The sequence below is a fragment of the Saccostrea cucullata genome, unplaced genomic scaffold (assembly GCF_032062105.1).
Source record: "Saccostrea cucullata isolate Sc308-1 unplaced genomic scaffold, CSIRO_AGI_Scuc_v1 ctg432, whole genome shotgun sequence".
Lineage (NCBI taxonomy): Eukaryota > Metazoa > Mollusca > Bivalvia > Ostreida > Ostreidae > Saccostrea > Saccostrea cuccullata.
In genome coordinates, this window is record NW_026931879.1 from 182,184 (window position 1) to 204,705 (window position 22,522).

Genomic DNA, 22,522 nt, shown 5'->3' on the forward strand with positions numbered 1-22,522 from the left:
CTTTATCCATTTTGTTTTTTGGTTCCATAATAAAATAAATAAAAAAGTATCTTTTTTCTGTTTTTTTTAATTACAAGCAATGAGTTTTAAATTATTATACTTCTGGGCTGTCGACAAGTTGTTCGAATTGAAATGCAATTTATTTTTGCTAGGGGTGTTTTCTTCAACTTTCTTCCGCCTTTTGCAGGTTGGCCCTCAGTTAATTTTCGTTCTAAATAAAGAAATGACCAATGCACACGGCAAAGTCTGCATGTCAGTGCACGATTTTCATAAACTGCAGTAGCATCAATGCATGTCTTTCTGATTATTGCGCATGATTTGAACAAATAATACACTAGTTATCTAGCACCAAAATACAACACATACCGAGACCATACACACCCTTCATTATGACGTTTTCCATTTCTCAATAGGGTTTATAATTTCATTGTATATCTACAATTCGAAGTCTACATGTATTAATTAAAGATGTAGCCGGCACTTGTTCATTTCTAAACCAATCAAAAGTTCTTTGTGCTATATAGGGATTTGTTTTAAATGCTAGAAATAATAGTATTATGATTAATGAATTGGTTTAAATTTCAATTTATTGAACACCATTTACTTAATCAATTGAATTAATTAATTTTATTATATCAATAAATTGAAAAGTGCATATAATAATATCATATATGTCAATTTTGAAAATACTATACTGTAGTACACGTATGTACATTTAAAAAGATACACATCTTTTATATATAGTTACATGAAGTATCATAGTATGATTTTTTAAAAACAATATTATTATCTATATGCTTTGAATATCAATCACGTAATTTATTCACTCTCTGATATTTTTAATTAAAGGCGATTTAAGTAGCTTTAACTTTTTTGCGCAATGTACGAATTTTATTTAGGTACATTTAATTTTCATTCGAGGAAGATTTCACAACAAAATATAGAAAATAGCTTATACAATTTTTTATTAATAAATGATTAATTAGAAACGCAAAAGAAATCAATCAATGGTTTAATAAAGGTCTCATTCATTTGATTTTACTTGCAAGTGTTTGTTTACTTTTCCCTTAAACTGCTGACGTAAAACAAACTACACATGCCCTAAATCGTAGCGCCACCAGATTGACTAAATAAAAAATCCGATTTATTGATATATTTCCGTATTATGCTGATAACCAATTTATTTAACTGAAAAAAATAACGGTAAAGTTGTCCGAACTTAGGTCAATTTTTCTGTATGTCCGAACCATGGTCAGTTTGCCCTACTTACTTTGTTATTGTGGTATGTGGGTACTTACTGTGTTATTGTGTTATGTGGGTACTTACTGTGTTATTGTGTTATGTGAGTACTTAACTGTGTTATTGTGGTATGTGGGTACCTGCTGTGTATGATGGTATGCAAGTACTGTGTTATTGTGGTATGTGAGTACTTACTGTGTTATTTTGGTATGTGAGTACTTACTGTGTTATAGAGCTCCTCCAGTCTAGGTATGGTGAGGAATGTGTGCATACTGACTCCATTCTCCAACAACAACTTGACAAAGTCTACCCTGTCATTAATGAGAGCATCCATCATGGCTTGTTCCAGAGATCCCTCCTACAACACATGGACCAAAAGTCTTAACTTCTATCTGTTTTTAACTATAGAATAACAACTTTAATTCATGCATGAGAAATTCCATGGATTGTTAAATCGGGACTACTTTGATGAAAGTCTCATCATGAAAAAAAAAGGATTTATCCATTAATTTTAATCAAATGGGCTACCTATGAAATCCACTCAAACTGAACTCTACATATCTGTTTTAGTTATTTTATTTGTTTATTCATTGATGTATTCAAATTTAGTTGCAAAATTTGTGGTATCAAAACCTGCCATCTTTTTAAAAGATAAACCTTAAAACTTTGAAGATTGTTAATTTTATTGTTGACATCACGATGCTAATAAGTAACTTACCGGCCATTCCTGTCCGTAGGTGAAAATGTGACTGCGGGCAATGTCAACTCTGTCCCAGGTCAAGGCCAAACTTAGCTGATCAGGGGCACTGGCATTGGTTCCTAAAACACAATTAACAATTCACTACCACATAAAATTAAAAAGCATACTCAGTAATTAGTATTGAATCTCATATTGAGATAATTCTTATGCTGAATTGTAGGCTGTTTTACGTGGGGTTTCATCTGTGCATATACATTTATCAAAAAACATATTCAAAAGGTTAAAAAAAGTTCCAATATCTTAATTTAAAAGTTGGTTAAGATGAGCTGACCTTTAAGGAGAGCTGTTAATATGGCCAGGTCTATATCTTGAGCTCCCTCCCCCATCCGGAATACTGTGATCTGTAACAACAAAAACAAGAAATATTATGTGTGTCATCTTCTTTAACTATTTTTTAAAATGAAAATAAACTACTAGTCATAGCCAATGTATAAAACTCTACAAAAATAGTGTTTTTAAAGCACTGAATGGACAGCATTTGATGTTGTAGTAGACCTTATTTGGCCTTGACCTAGAAATCAATAACATCATCTGCTTTTCAGGGACAACCAAAGATTGGTCAGATGACAGTACTTTTAATGGCTATTTTTAAACCATTTGGCTGACAGCATTAAATGAGGGTATGTGGTTTATGTTACAGTTCTAATGGGATAGAGCAGAAACTATAGAATAAATAAAACAGACATTTTAGTCATTAAAAAAGCTCTTTTCTAACTATGTGCTAAAATGACAATTTTACATGCAGATTTTGGAACTAGATGTCCGAATTTATTTCTTTTGCATAAAAATGTCATAATAAACAATAATACACCAAAGATATTCGTGACTACATATAAGATAATCCTTGGAACAAGACTTCAACAATTTGAAGTATTAAAAAAGAGAAATTAAGTTTCTTTAAGATGAAAATTCATAATTTCATTTTTTACATGAATATTTAGCCTTTATTCCTAAAATAGTTGACGAGTTTTTATTTCGCTTGGTACCATGTCCCTTCCATGTCTTGTATAAATTATTTGAACGTCTTCAAAGTGACACTAATGATCTGACCTTGACCTTGTAAGATCATGCCTCTACAAGCAGGTTCCTGTTCTTTCTTTGCATGTTAAAATTAAAAAATTTGGCCAATGAAAGAGCTTGAGGCAGAGCACCTTATAAAACAAAGAATTAGAACAAGAGGTTCATGGACATGATGCCCACACAGTTGTCTTTCCTCCCTAACAAACATATGACAAGCACTATTAAATTAAAACCATCTGACAATTTTTTGACAAGTATTTTTTACAACAAAAATATTTGAAGACCATTTTTGGTTTGTCTAATGGCACTTAAACTGCCTAGATTTAAGTATAAAACTGAAAACTTCAAAAGAAAAAAAAAGAAGAAAAATTTTAGCCTGAATTTGACTCTCAAAAACTTTTTTAAAAATGATTGAAATTTTTAGAATGAACTAGTTTCCAATATGTTTTTTAAGTAATAGAATTCAATGAGAATTATTTCACTTACAATAATATCATGGTAATGTAAATGCTCAAGTAAGGCTGTCCAACTCTTGTTGGCTGCATTGTGACATTAGGATGAAAGTTCTTGAATGTTCTTAATATTCAAGTGTACGAGTTGAAGCTCTTTGGGTATTTTCTCTTTCTTTTTTTCAGTTTGTTTCCCAAATAAATAACTCTTGATTTAATTTTAATGACACTTCCAACACTCTTAATTAAGTCCTATGTGTTGACTTTGTATTGTCTTTATTAATTATAATAAGCAATACAAAATACCTCCCTAAAGTTATTTCAATGCAGTTTTCCACTTTTTTTGGAAAGTCACAGGTATTTGACTATTCTTAGCAGTATGCACTATATACTATAAAACAAAAAGTAGCTTTTGAACACTTTTATAAAGCTAACAGATGTTTACTGTAAACTGTTTTAATTCCACAGTGTTAAAATTTCACGATATCTCAAAAAGTACCATTTGCAATGGTTTTAATTTCACGCTGCAAGAAATTAATTCAAAATTTCCTATAAGCAATTTAACATTATTAAAACTAATAATAACATTCACAATGGGTTTAATTTCGTGAACATAGCGAAATTAAAACAATCGTGAATATTTGCCAGTCTACAGTATTCACTGTTCTGGTAACTGTACACTTACTTGTGTGCAGTTAAAGGCTAGGCTTAGTATGAGAAATTCATTGTGCTGAATTAATACATGTACTAATAAATTATATTTCGACCAAGACTGACATCCTCTATAATTTCATTCAAGAATGAACTGTGTGGTCACAAATCAGCCTCAAAACTTTGGGATATTGAGTGTAAAGACTCCCATGAGAAAGAATCAAATGAATGAATTTCTCATAGTACGATAAAATAGCTAAAGCTAGTTATTTTGATATTAAATCAAAGTTTTGTAGTTAAATATACATATATACAGTAACTAAAACAAGCTAATGTATTATAGCAAAACAAAGAGACTTAAGATCTGCTGAATAAAACAATCAGCACTATTTACTTCAATAAATAGAAGATAGAAAGATGACTGTACGTATGTTTTTGTGCTTAAAATGTCAGTTTTTTTTATGGCTTTTCATTTGCAAATGTCAAATATTTTTGTGTATATATAAATTCAAAAATTTAAAGTAAATTAGGCAAACTAAAATATCATTGTAAATCTATATATATGCATATACTTTTTATAGTTAGTAATAGTAGGCTAATTTGAAAGTTTTGATAATTTCAGACTAACTAAAATAAGAAAGATCTTTCTATTTGTTTTAATTGTTACTTAATTTACATAAAGATAGGACTTTCTTGTAAATTACACAATTTAAATCAATCTCGTTTCTTAGATATCTGCAGAGATTTAAAACAAAAACAGATTTATTTCGGACGTGGCATTTCGGACACAGTTTAAAGTAACTTTAACTAAAGAAACGTGAAGATATTTAAGTTCAAAATCATCGAAAAATTTAATTTGAACATAAATAGCAAATTTCATGCAAATCTACACATAATCTCATTTTTTTTTTTTTAGCTCATACATGTCATATATAGCTTTAAGTAATCAATGGGAAGTGTTAGAAATAGTGATACTTTGAATTTCTAATGTCATATATTCCATAAAACAATCCACCAAAAATGGTGATATTAGCGACTTGATCTTTAGATAATTATAGCGGTTTATAATTTTAATTTTAGCATTTTTTTTAAATGTTGATATTGTATTTCAAGCAATGCAAATGAGAACCACAGACTGACATTTTGAAAAATTCTAATGAGTGCTGTATCATAAATGGAATATGTCTTTTACATGTAGATATAAATGAAACTGTGGTTACCAATCAAGGTTACCACAATTTTTTAAAAGTTTATTAAGGCTTAATGTAAGCTTGACAAATGACACCCTCCCGTTTTTGTGAATGTCTATGATTCCTTGTAAAACAATCCTTCCCGTTTGTAACTTAATCTTAGTCTAGGCAGTACATGTATTGATTTCAAGCTTCAATCTACACAAGGATGCTTGAATATCAATACTGTGAGTACAAACATGACCTTGTTAGTCTTGAAAAAAAAGATTTTGAGATCTTTATAAAATTTCCTTTTATTTTCTCAATTAAACTTCGCCCCCCTATTTTGGTTTCCATCCTAGATCCAGGGGGCTACGATTTGAATGAAATTGAATCTACATGATATCTAAGTTTTTTCCTTGATCCTTGGTTATTGGGAATCATGATTTTCAATTACTGTAAACCAACTTTTATTTGCGACTACTTTATTTAGCGATTTACTGGGGATAAACTAGTTCGCGATGATAGATTTTCGCGACAAAGATTTTTTGGGATCTGTTGTTAATACGCACAAAGACTTTAAGGACGGTTCGCGGCAAGAAATATATTCGCGATGACAGAGCTCTCGCAAACCTAGCGAAAATTTCTCGCATGCAAATAAAAGTTGGTTTACAGTAACATTATCTATTTTCTGTACTCTTTATTATCCCTCTTTGGAAAAAAAAGATGAAACTCTATTAAACAACTGGATTTCCAATCCCCCAAGGATGCTTGTTAAAGGGTTTGCTTGGATTTTTTTGTGAACAGACAGATGCTGGACAAATGGACACACATATAGACATACACTTAGTTATTCTTTTAAATCTAGACTTGAACAAAATAAGGCCAAATAAACTAATCTTTAGTTTCTAAGACACCATCACATCAGGTAATACCAGGCTCAGAGGAAGCAATTTCTTTTTTGAGGATCCTATCAAAATTCCATGGCAAGCAAAAAAGGGGGTCATCAGACATAGTTATTGAATGAGCACATCCCTAAAGTAGCTTTGCCAATGTTAATTTTTCTTCCAAAAGCAAGTCAACACACACACACACACTCCCCCCCCCCCAAGACCTGTCACATGGAATACATATGTGAAATACAGAAGCCCTAATACCAACCATTCAAAATTATAAGGTTAAGGTTTGAGTTTGCTTCAAATCTATCAAAAGTAGGACAAATTACAGAAAAAGTTTGTGTCACAAGGAATAAACTTTTGAAATATAGAATCAATTTTGTCCAACCACACAAAAGTTATGACCATGCAAGGTTAGTGTTTGTTAAACAGACAGCTATTGACAGAGAGATGGACGAATCAAAATCCATGCTCCAAAATCTTTGAACACTTGGGCATAAAAAAAAGTCTGCCACGTTCAATTTTGAAATTTTTGGCCCGAGAAAATACACATATATATTTTTTTACCTAATCTATAAAGACGATTAATCTTTGACTAGACTACTTAATTTCTATCTTAAAAAATATGAAATAAAAATCCATCAAAGAAGGTTATTATTAGATCAATATCCTTTGTATGTTGATAAGTAAAATCATTCTCAAAATAGCCCAGAAATTAAAAACATGGAAAGAAAAACAAGAAACATTTGTCAAGTGCTCATTATGTAACTTTTCATTCTGACAATCCTGCAGGTGTTTGTAAAATGCCACCTTATATTTTTTCCAAACAAGTAACCTTGTTAAATTTGGATGTTTCTATTTTATGCTTGGTAATTTTTTGCCCATCTTTTCTTCACAAGAGTGATTTATTAATGCATATCCTTATACAGTCAAACCTTGTTATACTGCACTTGATGAGACTACAAAAACGGTGAGATACCCAAATATTCAAGATACAAGTATACCAAAGTTGAAATAGAGAAAAATCACAGGACTGGTGGTAGACTTTGATTTAAGATAGCCATGCTAATTGAGATAGCAATGTTAGAGATACAAAAATTCAACTGTATATCACATATGAAAACTGTTTATAACTTTGTAAGTTAATCCTTCAAAAAACTAACTGCTGAATTAACAGAAATTCACCATTGTTTCTCTGCTTTTATTCAATAATGTTTCTTTGTTTTAATTTCTAGGTCATCCTTTCCATCCAAATACCAGCAATATTAAGGCTAACATTTTTTCATAAATATAAAACCTGTAGACCCCCCCCCCCCCCATACCTGAATTTTTCTAGTATATGTTTGCAAACTTCTTTTTATGATAATTTTTCTCTCCCATTGCAATGTTCATATAGTTGTTGTGAGTCTATATAAGGAACAAGCTCTAATATAATAATAAAAAAAAAACTTGACAGAATTTCTGAAAGTTAACTCAATCATGTTCTGTCAGATAAATTTATGAACCAAAATAACATTGTTAGCAAATCAAAATATCATATCCTGACCCAAAAAATCCCCAAAAGTGATTTGTTATTCATTTTTTCAAATAGGAATTTAAAAAGTCATGGATAAAAAAACATCCAGGATTGTGCACATAGAGTCAGACAGACTCCCAGACAGACAACAATATACCATAATAAGTCCATCTAAAAGCAACATTATAAAATATAGCCAAAGGTCAGCTCAGTGCCTCAAACCAACCAAGAAATTTATAAAGTGTTTATTTACATCCTGTATATTGTGACGTAGTTAGGTTCATAATATCAATGTTGATTCCTTTTTAATTGCTTGCCACCATAATAACCCTTCTTCAAAATCATTTTATTAAAAAATCACATTTTTCATACTTTTCCTAAAATGACCAGTAGATGTATGAAGCAAAGGAAATTATGTCAAAACAAAATGCCTGGAGTGACACACAAAAATGTGAATAATAATAGCATCAGTCAAACTAGACAGCATCTTAATTGTAAGCTTTCAGGAAACCAAATCCATCAGTACAAAAAAATGTTTCAAAATGACAACAAAAACAAACAACCAGATAGCTACAATTTTTAAAGTAATTTTACAATAAACTCAGCTGGTGACCTGCAGTTCTGCATATAGTGTTAGAAATGATCCTTTCCTTGTATTACTTACCAATTCTCTTTTCTTTACACAAAGCATGAGTTCCAAAAATAATTTTTCCGCTTGCTCTGGTGAATACTGGAAGGTTTTCTGAATTGTGAGAATGAGCTGATCTCTCAAACTCTCGACCATTGTCCTGAAAGAAAAAAAGCCCAGTATTTATAAAAGAGAAATATAGATGAGACAATATACTTCAGCTTAAACTAGAGGATTTATGCCACACTATCAAGTGCTTCATCTGAAACTTGGTTGTTGGTTTGAAACCATTCAGGACAATACAAATGAGGAAGGGAATTGCACACCATTTTATCACTCGAAACTTGTTATCTAAGAGATGGGGCTGACAAAAAGATTGAGGCATTCTAGGACATCAGACATTGATGTTGAAATATACATATAGTAAAAGAGAAGTTGGGACTTCCAATTTACTTCAGCAGATCAAAGATATTCGATATATTGGTGTTCAAGATAACAAAGTTCAACTGTATTACTAGACTGTTACCAATTTTCAAAAAAACTCATTTCAATCAAATGTCATTTCTAAAATATTATTACACCTAAATCATAGCTGAAATTTGTTATTTCAAGGGTTGACTACAGGTATTGGGATATTCTGAAGCTTAGTTGACAACAGGCACAACTTTACTATCAATTTGAGTCTAAATTTTGATATTTTGAACCTTAATATTTGGAGATCTTCAATTCTTGTCAGTCTCTCAATACTCTGAAGGCTGAGTTTTGACTGGGTTATTTCTAATTCTCAAGTTCTTTATTTTTATTTCACCTTGTAACATTTTGTCAAGCTTAAAACTGGGGGGTTCCATTTTATGCTAGCTAATTACCTTTCAACTGCACAAAAATAAATGACTACACTATAAAGATTTATGCATGAAAAACGGCAATGTAAGCCAGAAAATTTTAATTTTGCAGAAGAAATATTACACACAGGATTTTATGTCTAATTTTTCAGGAAGTGGAGAATTTTTTTTAATGTCTTACAATTCTTCTCCAAACATATTTTTTCTCTCATTTGTAAATTTGTCAAGATATGAATAATGAATCTAGTTTACTGTCATTCTTAACGGACAATTAAAATTTACAAGTTCATTAACTACAAAAAGTGCAGTCATTACGACAGAAAGTGCAGGGATAAAAAGAATTAATTGAAATCTTTTTACTTTAACCAACAAACACCTCAACACTAAATGGAAAAAAAAAACTGTGAAACTTGCCAACAAAATGTTTTTAATATGTCCTGAATATGGAAAGATAAATTGAGTTTTTTTGCAAAACATGCCCGACTGGAACGAACACAATAAACAGTACTCAGTGGCACATATATATTCTATCTTTATTACAATTTTTGTTATTCCAGAAAATAAATGAATTAGATTATAACCAAAATTTAAAAAATGGGAAGCATATACTGTCCATGAGTATAAGTTTTTTTTGTTTGTTTTTTGCAAACAAAAAAAGTATGTAAGACTCATAAGTTGCTCATTAACCAGTCATAATAAATGTATGAAATAAAATTATTCATTGTTACTCCTAAATGTATCAAATGACCTTGTCAAATTTTGAAGCAATATATGTTTTAATCATTAAATATACCAGAACTGTCCACACTTATACCAGTAACAAATTCACCTAGCATTTCTGGATTAGCCCCCGTGTAATTAAGCCCAGTAATTTTCGATTTATCCACCTAGCTAAAAACAAATAGCAAAAAGCTATTTTTTATCTTAATCTGACAGGAAACCCAGAGTACAGACTCTTTAACTACAAAAAAACTACTAAAACTAACAATAGATAAATTCTATGTCATAATGCATGGTCTTGCAGTTTTGTGAAACCTTTGGTTCACCTACCCATCTTCCTGAGCATATTTGTGTGTGAATGCCAGGAGATCTGCAGCTCTACCGCTCCCATCACAGACCACCACAGGTACCGGTGGTTTGTCTGTCACATACTCCAGAACAGAGCGGATGGTGTTGGCACCACCTTCCAGCACCACACAGATTACTGGTACACCACGCCCCTTCACACCACTGGCTGTAATGACAGAACAACTGCAGGTAGATCAAGATCATGTACTTTATTGGTGATACGCATAACTAGTATTTCTAATCGCAATGTAATAAATGAACTAAAATGAAAAGCAACACATTAATATCAAAATAAAAATGTATTCTTTCTATACACTTTTTTGTGTATGAACTAAATACTACAGTAAATAAATCTCTTTTTATTTGTGAGAACTTAATTTATGCAATTAAGTGGGGAAAATCTGCTTGGAAAATTTCATAAGGGTAACTATGATTCTGCTGTTAGTTTACAGCAGATCTCTCCCCCCCCCCCTTTATCTACTCTTATGAAAAACTTTGTAAAATTAATGCACATGGTGTATTATGATAGTTGACAACCCATATTTTCTTATGAAAAAATATGCTGATTATAACAATATCATTTGGAAGATTCCCTAGATTATTCACTGTGTACTAATTACATTGTATCAAGTAGATACAAACTGGATATAAACTAGAGTTTAGAATCAATATACCATAATTCTGTACTTATCAAATACAAATGGCACCATGATGAACCCTTTTAACATTCAATACTGCCAAAAGGCCTATAAGTTACATGTCTACTACCCATTCATCCTACTCATTGGGACAACTGAAGGATTTGTTGACAACACATGGTTCTAATTACATGTAGAATGGCCTCATCCATTCTCATATTCATTGTTTTAAGAGAAGTCAGCCAAGAAATCATAGGCCTGATTTCCCCCAACTCGGTGACAGACAGAGTGTAAACTAATCGCAGTAGCTATTACTGCATCACTAAGGCTATCTCCCTTTAATGGAATGGGCTAACAGTTCAATATGACAGCTGATAGCCATGCTCTCATGACATTCAATCCATACAAACTATTACTTGATGTGCAGTTATGATATCAATAACATGAAAATTAGCTTTAAAACAGATTTATGAGGCCTTTTAGAGAACTGCACAGTGTTTGTTTTCGTTGATGATAAAATTCCAACACTCTCAAGATTATTGCTTTATAAATTAAGGCTAAGAAAAATCAATTCAATAGAAGCAATTTTATTCTACAAGTCCTATGGATATGAATATGGATACTGAATATACCTTTGAAATAAAAAAAGTGTTTAAACCCCCCCCCCCCCAAAATATGTCTACCATGGGTATTCAAAAGAGAGCAGATCAGAGACATTCAGATGGACCTTTCTAACTACATGAGTCTTAGTTCTAGGTGTCGATAAAATCCTTAGAATGGAAAATCTTTTTTTATTTTTGGGCTGCTGAAGATGACTTCAAGTAAACTAGCTGTCACAAAAGATTAGAAGTCATTGGCATACCATAATGAGGTCATAAAATTGGAAGTAAGACTAGGAGTTTGTATAACTATCAATAATAAGACAAATGGAGATTGAGAAAACAGGCAAAACTTCCTTCCATGCAAGTAATCACAGCTTTAAGAGTCATCCCAGTTTTGGTCATTAAATCTGGTGACCGGTAAATGAGATTTTTAAAACCAAATTTCTAGAAGTCTCAAAGCTTCTAGCCGAGTATGCCAATATAGCCGTCCAAAATTTGCCTGAGCAGTATTCTAATGGTATACAATATATTAAAATGAAGCAATTCTTATCAACTGCATTCTTCTGACATACAAGATTGATTATGGGTGGGCATAAATTTCATAAAGCATATGTGGAAAACCAATTTATTTTTCTTGCAGCATTATAGTGGAAATTACCATATTGTTTAGAATTAAAATGCAATCAAAGTATATCTAATTGCACGATAGAAAATAAAGTACTGTACAACTCCAAAACTTGTAAACCCCACTTCTTAGTTTTGAAATCTGCTATTAACTAGAACAAAGAAGGTTCACTAAGGACACTATTTGGCCCTAGCTGTAAAATTTCATGAATTTTAACTTAATTTCCAATTCTAATAGAAATTTCTAATATTTCAGTTCGACTCTTGATGACAACAATTTAGTAAAATACGACGGAAATTTCTCCTTGATCTACGCATTATGATTTAATTTACTACAGTAACTTCCATTGTATAAAATTTTTCTTTGATATAAATGTCTAAACTTTTATGCTTTACAATAATATGAATGAAGCTTAACCTCCAATCCTAAATTAAGGATAACACTGTAATAAAATTCTAAATTAATCAAGTTGGAAGTTTATCATAAATATTATAATTCAAGAGCAATACTCAAGTTTGTTGACTGATAACTTTGTATTATTTTGTCAAAGACTGTTGTTCATTACATGGAAGGTCATCAGAATTCTTTCAAAAGTTTTGTTCTCTAGGAAATGGTGTAATCTGACTTCTCAATAAATAAAATGCATTTATATGTCATACATCACTGCATGAAGTATTATTTATGATCACTGCATATCAAGGCATTCTTCCTTATCAAGTGACATGTTTGACACTTATCTACGTCAATGCATTCAAATCTAAGATGAGCATCAAGTGCATGTTTTAAAAATAAAGTATATCATTGCCTATTCTAAGTCTTATTCATTTTGGGGAAAAACCAATCTAACAACTAAAATAAAATTTCTATCTTTCTCTTGAATCCGGGAAATTCTGCTTTTTCTCATTTAAATCCCTGCTTTAAAGCTTCTGAGACCAGTGAACTAATGATAGAAGCCTGAAGCTAGCTCTGACTGGACATACTCCCACGTTTCTTTGGAAAAGACAAAAACAACGCATCATCAAATTATTTCATACAAACACATGGAGACATTCATCTATCTGGACGGAAAATGTCTTATTAGAAAAGTGAGAGACTGACCATGAATTAATTATTTATTTTATTTGACTTCTCAGCATCCCTAAGGAATAAAAAAATCAATGATGTTCACATTTTTTTGCATTTCAGAAAGAAAGATCATTAACAAGAGAGGAAAAGCCCTGATGGCCTTTAGACAAAGTTAGAAACACCGCCATCAACATAAATTACCAGCATAAACTGAAAGCCTGTCACATGCAGGGTTCTGATCTTGTGATTTCAAACTTAAATTCAAAACAGAGACATAATGGCTTGATGTTATTAACAGAAGTACCAGTACAAGGAATCTAAAAAAAATATTTCCTTATGAAAATAATGTCTTAATAGTTCAAATCTTAAGTTATGAAAAGATTTAATATTTAGTTTCAATTTTAAACATATTGTTTATGTTTATTTTTATGGAAACCATATATAGAGGCCAATGGGCCATACATCAGCACTTTGGCTATGCAGTTCAGTATTTTGTGAGTGGTCTCAGCCTATCCCTACGAGGATGAGGCATGATTTGAACTTGAATCTACTTAAACTGAATATTTTACCATATTTCTTTGAAAAATCATTGCTTTAAAAGAATTTGAAAAAAAAATTTCCCCTATAAGGTTTGCCTTCTATTATGGCCCCCACTCTACCCCTGGGGGCATGATTTGAACAAACTTGAATCTACACTACCTAAAGGGGCTTCCAAATAAATTTGATCAATCATGGATCCTGTTGTTAAGAAGATTTTTGAAAAGATTTTTCCTATATATTTTTATGCGGAACTTTGATCATCTTTTGTGACTCCATCCTACCCCTGGGGGTCATGACTTGAACAAACTTCAATCTACACTACCTGAGGATACTTCCAAATAAAAATGACCAATCATTTTTGAAATTTTTGAGAAAAAAAGATTTTAAAAGAATTTTCCAGTATATTTCTATGTAAGACTTTGATTGTCCCCTGTGGCCCTGCCCTACCTCCAAGGGTCATGTATTGAACAAACTTCAATCTACACTACATGAGAATGCTTCTTTATAAATATGAAGAATCATGGCTTTGCTGTTCTTGGGAAGATTTTTAAAGATTTTTCCTATTTATTTCTATGTAAAACTATGATTGTCACTTGTGGCCATTCCCTACTCCTGAAGGGGGGGGGGTGTCATGATTTGAACAAATTCCAATGTGCACTACCTGAGGATACTCCTACATAAATTTCACCTTTCCTGGCACAGTGGTTCTTGAGAAGATTTTTAAAACATGCCACTAATTTTCAGCACTTCTATATTATCTCCCCTTAAATTAGGGCATTGCTTTGTGGCAAGTTTAGTTAAAATTGTCTTAGTGGTTCTTGTAAATGTGAAAAGCTTACAGACAGATGGATGGATGGACAGATGGAATGCAGACACATTGTGATCAGAAAAGCTCACTTGAGCTTTCAGCTCAGGTGAGCTAAAATGATTTCCTGTTTTTCTTTCCACTATGAATAATGGCAAAATTATTCAATGTGATTCCATTTCTAGCATTAAAAGAACATAAATAAGATATTACACCAACAGGAAAGAAATAAATCTATATCCATTGCTCCTAAAAATGTCTTCAGCACATGGTCTATGCACTCTTAAGATTTAACATTTTTTATGAATGAAGGAAATGTGAATGTCAGACAAAGAATGTCAGACAAAGTTAATCGGTTATTTATAGTCATAACATTTTCCCAGAGACAGACATAAAAAACAGTTTCACATCTTAATCAATAAAAACTCCAAGACTGTCTCATAAAATCTAACAAATAAAAACAAAAGAAATAACTTTTATTGAACCTAAGATCTATCCTTGTACAATACCTATGAAGTTATTCAAACCAATGACTGTTGACAACAAAAAGTACTGTATTCTTTACATCATCCTGGGTATTGTACCCTCAAATCTGAATTTCAAAGCTAACAATAAACTTAAAAAACTATAAAAAGTAAACTTGAATGAAGAAAATCCCTAGGAACATATTTGTTACAATGCTCACAAATCACCTTGCTCTTCCAGAGAAATGAACTCACTTGAACTTAAATAGTTGCAGATACTGTATACAGGGTTATTTTCGCCCCGTGTTGTTTTCGCCCTTTTGCACTTGCGAATAATTTTGCCCCATTTTAAATTCGCCCAGTTATAGATTTGTTTAAGAAATTATGCTGTGTAATTTGAATTCGCACCGTTTTAAATTCACCCAATCAGGAAGAGGGCAAAAGGGGCGAAAATAAAATGGGGGCAAAAATTTCCCTGTATACAGTACAATCTTAGCATACTAATCTGGCATTCATGCTATCTATACTACAACACTTACTTATGGAGATTTTTTGCTGTGCAATGAATCTCTCCAGTCTTTTCCTGAATATAATTTCCCCTCCATATTTTCCAACAGTCCCATTGTCTACCAACAGGAAGTAGGAATGGTTGCTGTTCAAAACCGCATAGTTACTTTTAGGTGAGGATACACAGTGATATGGCACAACAACCTAAAATTAAGGGACAAAACAATGAAACAGTATGCATTGTCTATTTACTTAAATTAAAAGACTGAAGTGAATGGTTGTAACCATGGTGACTTGTGGTGATGAATCCAAATACTGTAGATCACCAAATTTTGGGACAACTTATTTTCAAAAGATTCAAGTAAATAACTATCTATTATTAGATGACAGATAATATTTTTTTATTTTCAAAATTTTCAAAAGTGAAATGTAAGTTGTACAATTCAAATCTAATTTACTGGTTAAGTAAGAAGAATACTATGGCCAAAAATGTAAAGGTAATCTACAATCAACATACAGTTTGGTACTTAATATATTAATTGCTTCTTAAATAATAAATCAACAACTTCAAGTAACCACAGGAAAGGTTAATGTCAACCATCATTATTATCAAAATGGATCTTTCTAATATTTTCCCCGTTAAGAACTTCAAGTTCTTAGGTCATGGTTAATTTTAATAGTGGTACAGTAAATCCTGTCTAATCTAGACAACACTGGTTCCTTCTGAAAAGGCCTTTATGTTTAGATCGTATTAGACCATATTTCAGAATACACAACATCTGGATTAAACAAGTTCTACTGTATCTGACATGCCTTCAAATTATCTTATGTACTGAGATAGAATGATAATGAGAATGACCTTCCATATTGCTCATAAGCAATATTTTTTCTTTTAATAAATGTCCAAATTCAATGCTAATTAATGTCAACTTAAATAAATAAATATGAAAAAATCACCTTAGTTTACTCTCAACTTTGAAACATGCTAAAGATAATGATGAAAATATGTCATCCTCTACATGGTACATTTTGTTAATTTACTAAAATGAGGATCAAAAGTCAAGGCCAAGTAAGCACTGACAATGTCTTGAACACGTACACTGCACATCAATTTCCTTATATGTAGTTAAATGACTATATTTAATAGAAGTTACCTACAACAGAGGAGGGGTCAGAAAAACATCATTAATCCACATTTTACTTTGCATTCTGACCAAAATTTAAGATGCTTATATTTGATGGATATAAAACCATAAATTTTTTTAACCATATAAGTTATATGTCATATAATATTTATCCAACATGCTTGACATGGTATGAATACATGCATTTTAATTTCTAATTACCTTGCTAATTTAAGTTTTAATATTTCTTGCAAAAGTGACCTTCAATTTTTTTTTTAATCTTGTGCAAATAAATCAAGATGTACTGCACTGAAGTGTATATTAAAAATTCAACATTTTAGCACATAAAAATGGTCAGGAAATGTTGTTTTATCTGACACATGATAAAAAAGAGTAACATAAAAAAGAATTTACATCTTTTCCAATCAGCTCCTCTTTGTTTTCCACAATTCCCCATGGTGCTATGCCTATTGCCACTACTTTGTTCTTCAGTTTAGTGGTACGGTCACTGATAGCATCCCCAACGTGTCTAGTAACACCTAAATCAGACAAGGAACATCAAAAAGTCAAAATACAACAACAGCAATTACATTAATGCTAAAATTCTATGACACTAGGAAATATTGAAATAGAGTGACTGATGAAAAATTCATTGTTTCCTTTTCTGATCTAGTAAGTTTGCAATCTTATTATGATTTTACATTGCTAAAACAAGAGAAGTTTTTTTTCTTTTTTTATATACGTGTTCTTACTTTTAAACTTTTAGTTTAGATGGTGGAAAAACAAAGATGCAGTTAATACTGAAAACCTTCTGTTGCTTGAGGGTTTAAAACACCATAACATATTATATTCTTAAAAGGAACATTAAACAAACAGACAATACAATATAGACTAGACTTCCACTTAATCTGATATTCCTGTTTATATGCAGTTAACTTTTGGTTGACAGGAAAGGTCTTAACTCCTAACACAAAGTCTGAGATAAATAAGACAATCTATGAACACAGATCTACTCTAGCTGCTATGACATTATTCGGTGTATACCAGTATTGGTTCCTCCCGTTATTATCCAGGCCCCTGTTGTCTTGGCAGCCTTCAGGAGTCCTTTTCGGAAGACCCGCTTTAATTTGGGCTGGAGATCAAAGTTAAGGATTCCTCCCTGTACAGTGATAAGAAGTTTGGGGAGTTCCAATCCCCAGTGTTTGGTCAGAAGCTGTAACACATTCTCAGCTTTGGTATCAAAACTGCTCAGTCTCACATACTGAAAGGATAGCAAACAAGTATTTTGAGAATTAGAGGTTAAATTTGAAGGAAAGACATATACATGTATCTTAAATCTTCTTACTGAAAAGCATTACAATGTTTATTGAACAAAAATTTGATTTTTTTAAAAAGTAATACAATGTAGTCTTGATGTTTTTACAAAGTGAATAGACCAAAAAGCAAAAATCCTGTAATTCTTTATTGTTCATAACATTAATTTCCCATAAAATCTACCTAACAAAAAGATTTTCTCAACCCTGCAAAAATTGTCACTTAATATATAAAGTCATAAAAATCTACTCTTATGACATATTATAATGCAATAGACTGAATAGTTCTGGCCTGGTATTTTTTATCATACTTGTTTCTATAAATTTAACAGACACTGAAGTTTATTTATCCACTGTAAATATATTCTGTGACATCATTCTGTGGTTAACATTTACGTAATGATCTCAGAAGTTCACTATCCTAATGAACCTTGCTGTTGCAGAACATTAATGTTGTTGACTTGTACTGCCAGATTAGGAGTAAATAAGATCATATGTCACTTATAGTGGTTAATTCAAATACATGTGTTTAGATTTAGAATGCTCTTTAGTTAGATATGCATTTAAAGGTAGTTAGAATATGTGAATTAAATTTTAGCTCATATCACTTTAAAATGAAGATAAAAAATGAATGAATCTATTACCATGTCAATAATTAATTATCCATGTAAAGAAATTGTAAATTATGGCATGTATTTGTCTTAAAATTTTTGTTTTAAAAAACCCTGAGAAGTGTTATATAAGACATTCAGGGGCCTATAATAAGAATGTTTTTTTTTATCTCAAAATGATATAAACATCTGTTATAAGATTGTAACTTTTGATTCCTTAAAAGTAGAGACCTGATATTATGTATGTTGTATGTACAAGGAGTCTTAATTTTTATGTACAATCAGGTCAAGGTCAATTTGAAAGGTCAAAGGTCATTCAAATACTATGGTGTCCTCTGCGTAACCTTTTAACTGTGGGGGTGTTTTGTTTTGGGTTTTTATTTTTGTTTTTTTATTTTATTTAAAAAATTTTTTTTTATAAAGGACAAGGTATGATAAGAACCCTTTTTGGTCCCTGGTTTGGGGTGTCTTTTAGAGTGATGCAAGCTGAAAACCATTTATCACCCCTGCCACAAAATGAGTATTGCTTCTAAGTTATTGGATACATAGAGGTCACAGGAAGGTCAGAAAATATAAATTTCCAAATTTTCTCATTTTTATGCAAATTTTAATCAATTTTAGAGCATATCATAGAACAAATAGTATCAGATGCATCTTGTGTGTAAAAATCTCAGATAGGCAAGCTTGTGCTCTATGTTTTCTGAAATGAAAAGTACGTATCTCAAATTTGATGAAATTTAGTATCCCAAATAAATATTGTTGAAATCAAAATAAATTTAAACTGTCACAAAATATAACCTGTATTAGTTTTATTTTCTTAACAGATATTTTCTTTATTGGTAAGATACTGTTGTAAATTTTAGGTCTGCACTATGTTTTTGTATGGATATTGCGGGTCAAACTTGAAACATTGAAATGAATGGTAATTAACTTAGTTCGTTGAATCTTATATTGTAGTAAAATTTTGACTGTCAAAGAACCTCCCCTCTCCCCTCTTCAACTTGAAATGAAAAGTTATCTGCTGACATTCATATTCTCTAAAAAGTGTAACAATGTATAAACCCTGTCTGCGTGAGCTAACCTGAGCCTTGCTGGGATGGGGTGCCCCCTGGAATTCTAGGGTGCCATAAGCATCCGTAGGTTTGCTTTCTGTGTGGGAGTAGGGGTGCCACCTCTCAATGTGGCTGGGACTGTCTGTTGATTTGATCTCTGTTGCATGCCAACTTGCTGGTCTGCCACAGGAACACCTGTACAATTAACTCATGCATTCAGTTTCTCTTCTGAGCAAAAATAATTCTTACCTATAGATGCACACTAAATTGGACAAAAACTATATATATATATTTATTCTTATAACACTGTCATGTAATTGTATGAATTTAAGAGTAAAATTGAGTATTAAAACACAGTGGGTATGTCATAAATATGTCTACCTAAATTTTTAATTGCCATTTGTTTTTAAACACTTGCCTTCCAGAGTCTCTTGAACTCTTTATGAATTTGATGCAGTCTCTTTTGAAGAAGGTCTTTTCAATCCATGATTTCTGATTCTTTGAATGAAAAAAATAGAAAAATCAAAAGCATGAACACTTCATAAAATTGTAATAGTTATATTCATATGTTAGAACAATGCATATCGCATGAGAAAAATTAAAATGGCATACAAATTATACATTAATTCTTAAAGGTTTTCATTTGTTAGTAACAAGTACTAGAATCTGTAAATTATTGTCAACTCTTAATTGTCATCCTTTACAGTAAGATCTATTAACAAGATGCCCCATTAATTATGTTGCATGGTTTCATCATTAACATAGTCAGTAACAGTTCTAATGTACCACCATGCAGGGTTTCATTATTAGCATATAGTACAGGTGTTAACATCTTGTACCACCATGTTTCAATATCCCTTTCTTTCAACTGATTACTCATTTTTTCTTGAAAATGAGACTCCTTTACAGAACTCTATTTCCTTGTTTTGTAAATATCACCAGAATATTTTAATAATGATTAGATAAACAAAAAAATTAGTAGATAGAAATCAGGGATAAGGGGGGGAGGGGGTTAAGGATTTTGTGATAAGTGCATTTGTCCTCGTAGGCTATCATCCGTTATGTAAAAACAATTAAAAAAAAACTCAAAATTAAACAAAAACAATTCTGGAACAGTACATCATGCAATACACACAAAAAAGTATGTCACAGGCAAAATAAAAAATTACACGGTAGAAGTTTTTCCTAATTAATTGTTAGATTTTTAGAATACCGGATCATTATGCTTAACTTTTTCCAGTTTTAATGATCTATTTATGAATTTATACATGTTAAACAAAAACAATGTCAAGTACATCAGTTGATATTCATGAACATATATGTATTAAATCTATCCTGACTGGACAAAATTTGTACATATTACATGAAAAATATTACAAATCTATATGCATTGAAAAGGAAAAGATATAAATTATCATCAATTTGCCCCAAATTTGTTAATTACAAAGTTATATGGAGCAAAGGTGTTGGGTGCATGTATAGAGACAAATCAATTAATGTTAACAACAGTACTGGCATTCAAGATCAAGACATCTGTCCATCAACAAAGAATACACTAGCCAAAGGCTAAGGGTCAGCTATAAACTTAAGACACTGCCTTATAAACCTTGTCACCTCTCAGATTTCCAGAGACAAAATCTATGTACCTTTATAGACCAAATTACAAGACACCTGGAAAACTAATGCTAGAATGTATGTCTGCAGTTTCTGAGAAATATCTTTTATACAATTAACATCGCAAACTTAATAAACAGGTATCTTATATTTTCATCAATGAATTATCAAACACATCCATTCAAACCTGTACTTTGGGCAAGAATGAGCGCCGAATGATTGAAATGCCCTCCCAAAGGGAGGCGAGACTTGTTGAGCTTTGGGTCCTTCCAATGGATCGCTTCGTACTGCGCTGCTTCCTATATTCTGAGGCTGAAAATGGATCTCTTGCCTTTTTTCCCATCTTAAATGGTATCACTCACTTTCACAAATCTAGACTTGATAATTAGTTTCAAGCATCACAGAAGTTGCATCTAACTCAGTCCTATATTATTCAACATTCTCCCATGTTCCACAATAATTATATAGAGGTAACTGTCTTCGTTCTTTGTAATCTACGAAAGTTTATTAGTACACACATTATTACTCTCCGTAACTCTGCTGGTTTAATAAAAGTCTAATGTAAACTTTATAATTGTCTCCTGCTTATTTAAAATGGAAATGAACTTTAACCAGGCAGCAGCTAATGAGGCTGTCACTTCGAAAAATGACTGCAGCCCCCTCTATCAGAGATCGCAAGTACGCACCTGTAAAACCTTCAGTATCATTTGTTCTTTGTGACAACTAACCAACCAGAGTTCACGACCAGAATTTTAGATTTGAGTACAAGTAGGAAACTATAACTGAGAACAATATAATTTCCCATCATTTTCAGCCAAATTACCTGGTAATGCAAATTAAGACAAAATAAAGTGATCTTTTCCATCTATAACTTTTTGAGTTGAATATATGTGTTTATTGTATTTTCATGTCATGAGGAAGATATACCTTTTATCATACTTTTGGTAAATTTCAATACTATAAGATTGGTTGCTGTTATGTTAGGACATGGTATTTTCATTTTAGCTATAGAACCACATTGATTTATATTTTCTACCCTATGCAGTCTTTGAAAAGTTTTATTGAAAAAAAAATTACAAAATATCCACATTTTCCACTATAATAATTTATGCTCATTGACTTGATTTTTTCTTCAAACAATCTCAAAGAAAACAAAAAATCAAAGCCACACACTTTCTAACTCTAAACCAAAAGTTTCAATATGACTAACTGCCGGACATCAAATAGCCATAAATCAACATCAAGAGGTAGACACATATATATACTGCTGAGTAAGCATGGGGTCGCTAGTATAAAATGGAGATAATGCTGTCAGGGCATGGGG

The 22,522-nt window shown here is 31.6% G+C and overlaps 1 protein-coding gene across 1 annotated transcript in view; it reads right to left on the bottom strand.

Annotated features, from left to right (window-relative positions):
- Positions 1 to 21,579, bottom strand: part of LOC134233873 (transient receptor potential cation channel subfamily M member 3-like) — a 40,142-nt gene extending 18,563 nt beyond the window's left edge. Inside the window, exons 1-11 of the mRNA XM_062715929.1 lie at positions 21,386 to 21,579; positions 20,003 to 20,082; positions 19,614 to 19,779; positions 17,653 to 17,869; positions 17,023 to 17,147; positions 15,517 to 15,688; positions 10,221 to 10,404; positions 8,365 to 8,488; positions 2,271 to 2,340; positions 1,958 to 2,058; positions 1,463 to 1,597 (exon numbers count right to left, since the gene is read on the bottom strand). Of these exons, the coding sequence (XP_062571913.1) occupies positions 1,463 to 1,597; positions 1,958 to 2,058; positions 2,271 to 2,340; positions 8,365 to 8,488; positions 10,221 to 10,404; positions 15,517 to 15,688; positions 17,023 to 17,147; positions 17,653 to 17,869; positions 19,614 to 19,779; positions 20,003 to 20,082; positions 21,386 to 21,541 (1,530 nt within the window). The 5' untranslated portion in view covers positions 21,542 to 21,579. The remainder of the gene's footprint in view (positions 1 to 1,462; positions 1,598 to 1,957; positions 2,059 to 2,270; positions 2,341 to 8,364; positions 8,489 to 10,220; positions 10,405 to 15,516; positions 15,689 to 17,022; positions 17,148 to 17,652; positions 17,870 to 19,613; positions 19,780 to 20,002; positions 20,083 to 21,385) is intronic.
- Positions 21,580 to 22,522: the final 943 nt, after the last annotated feature.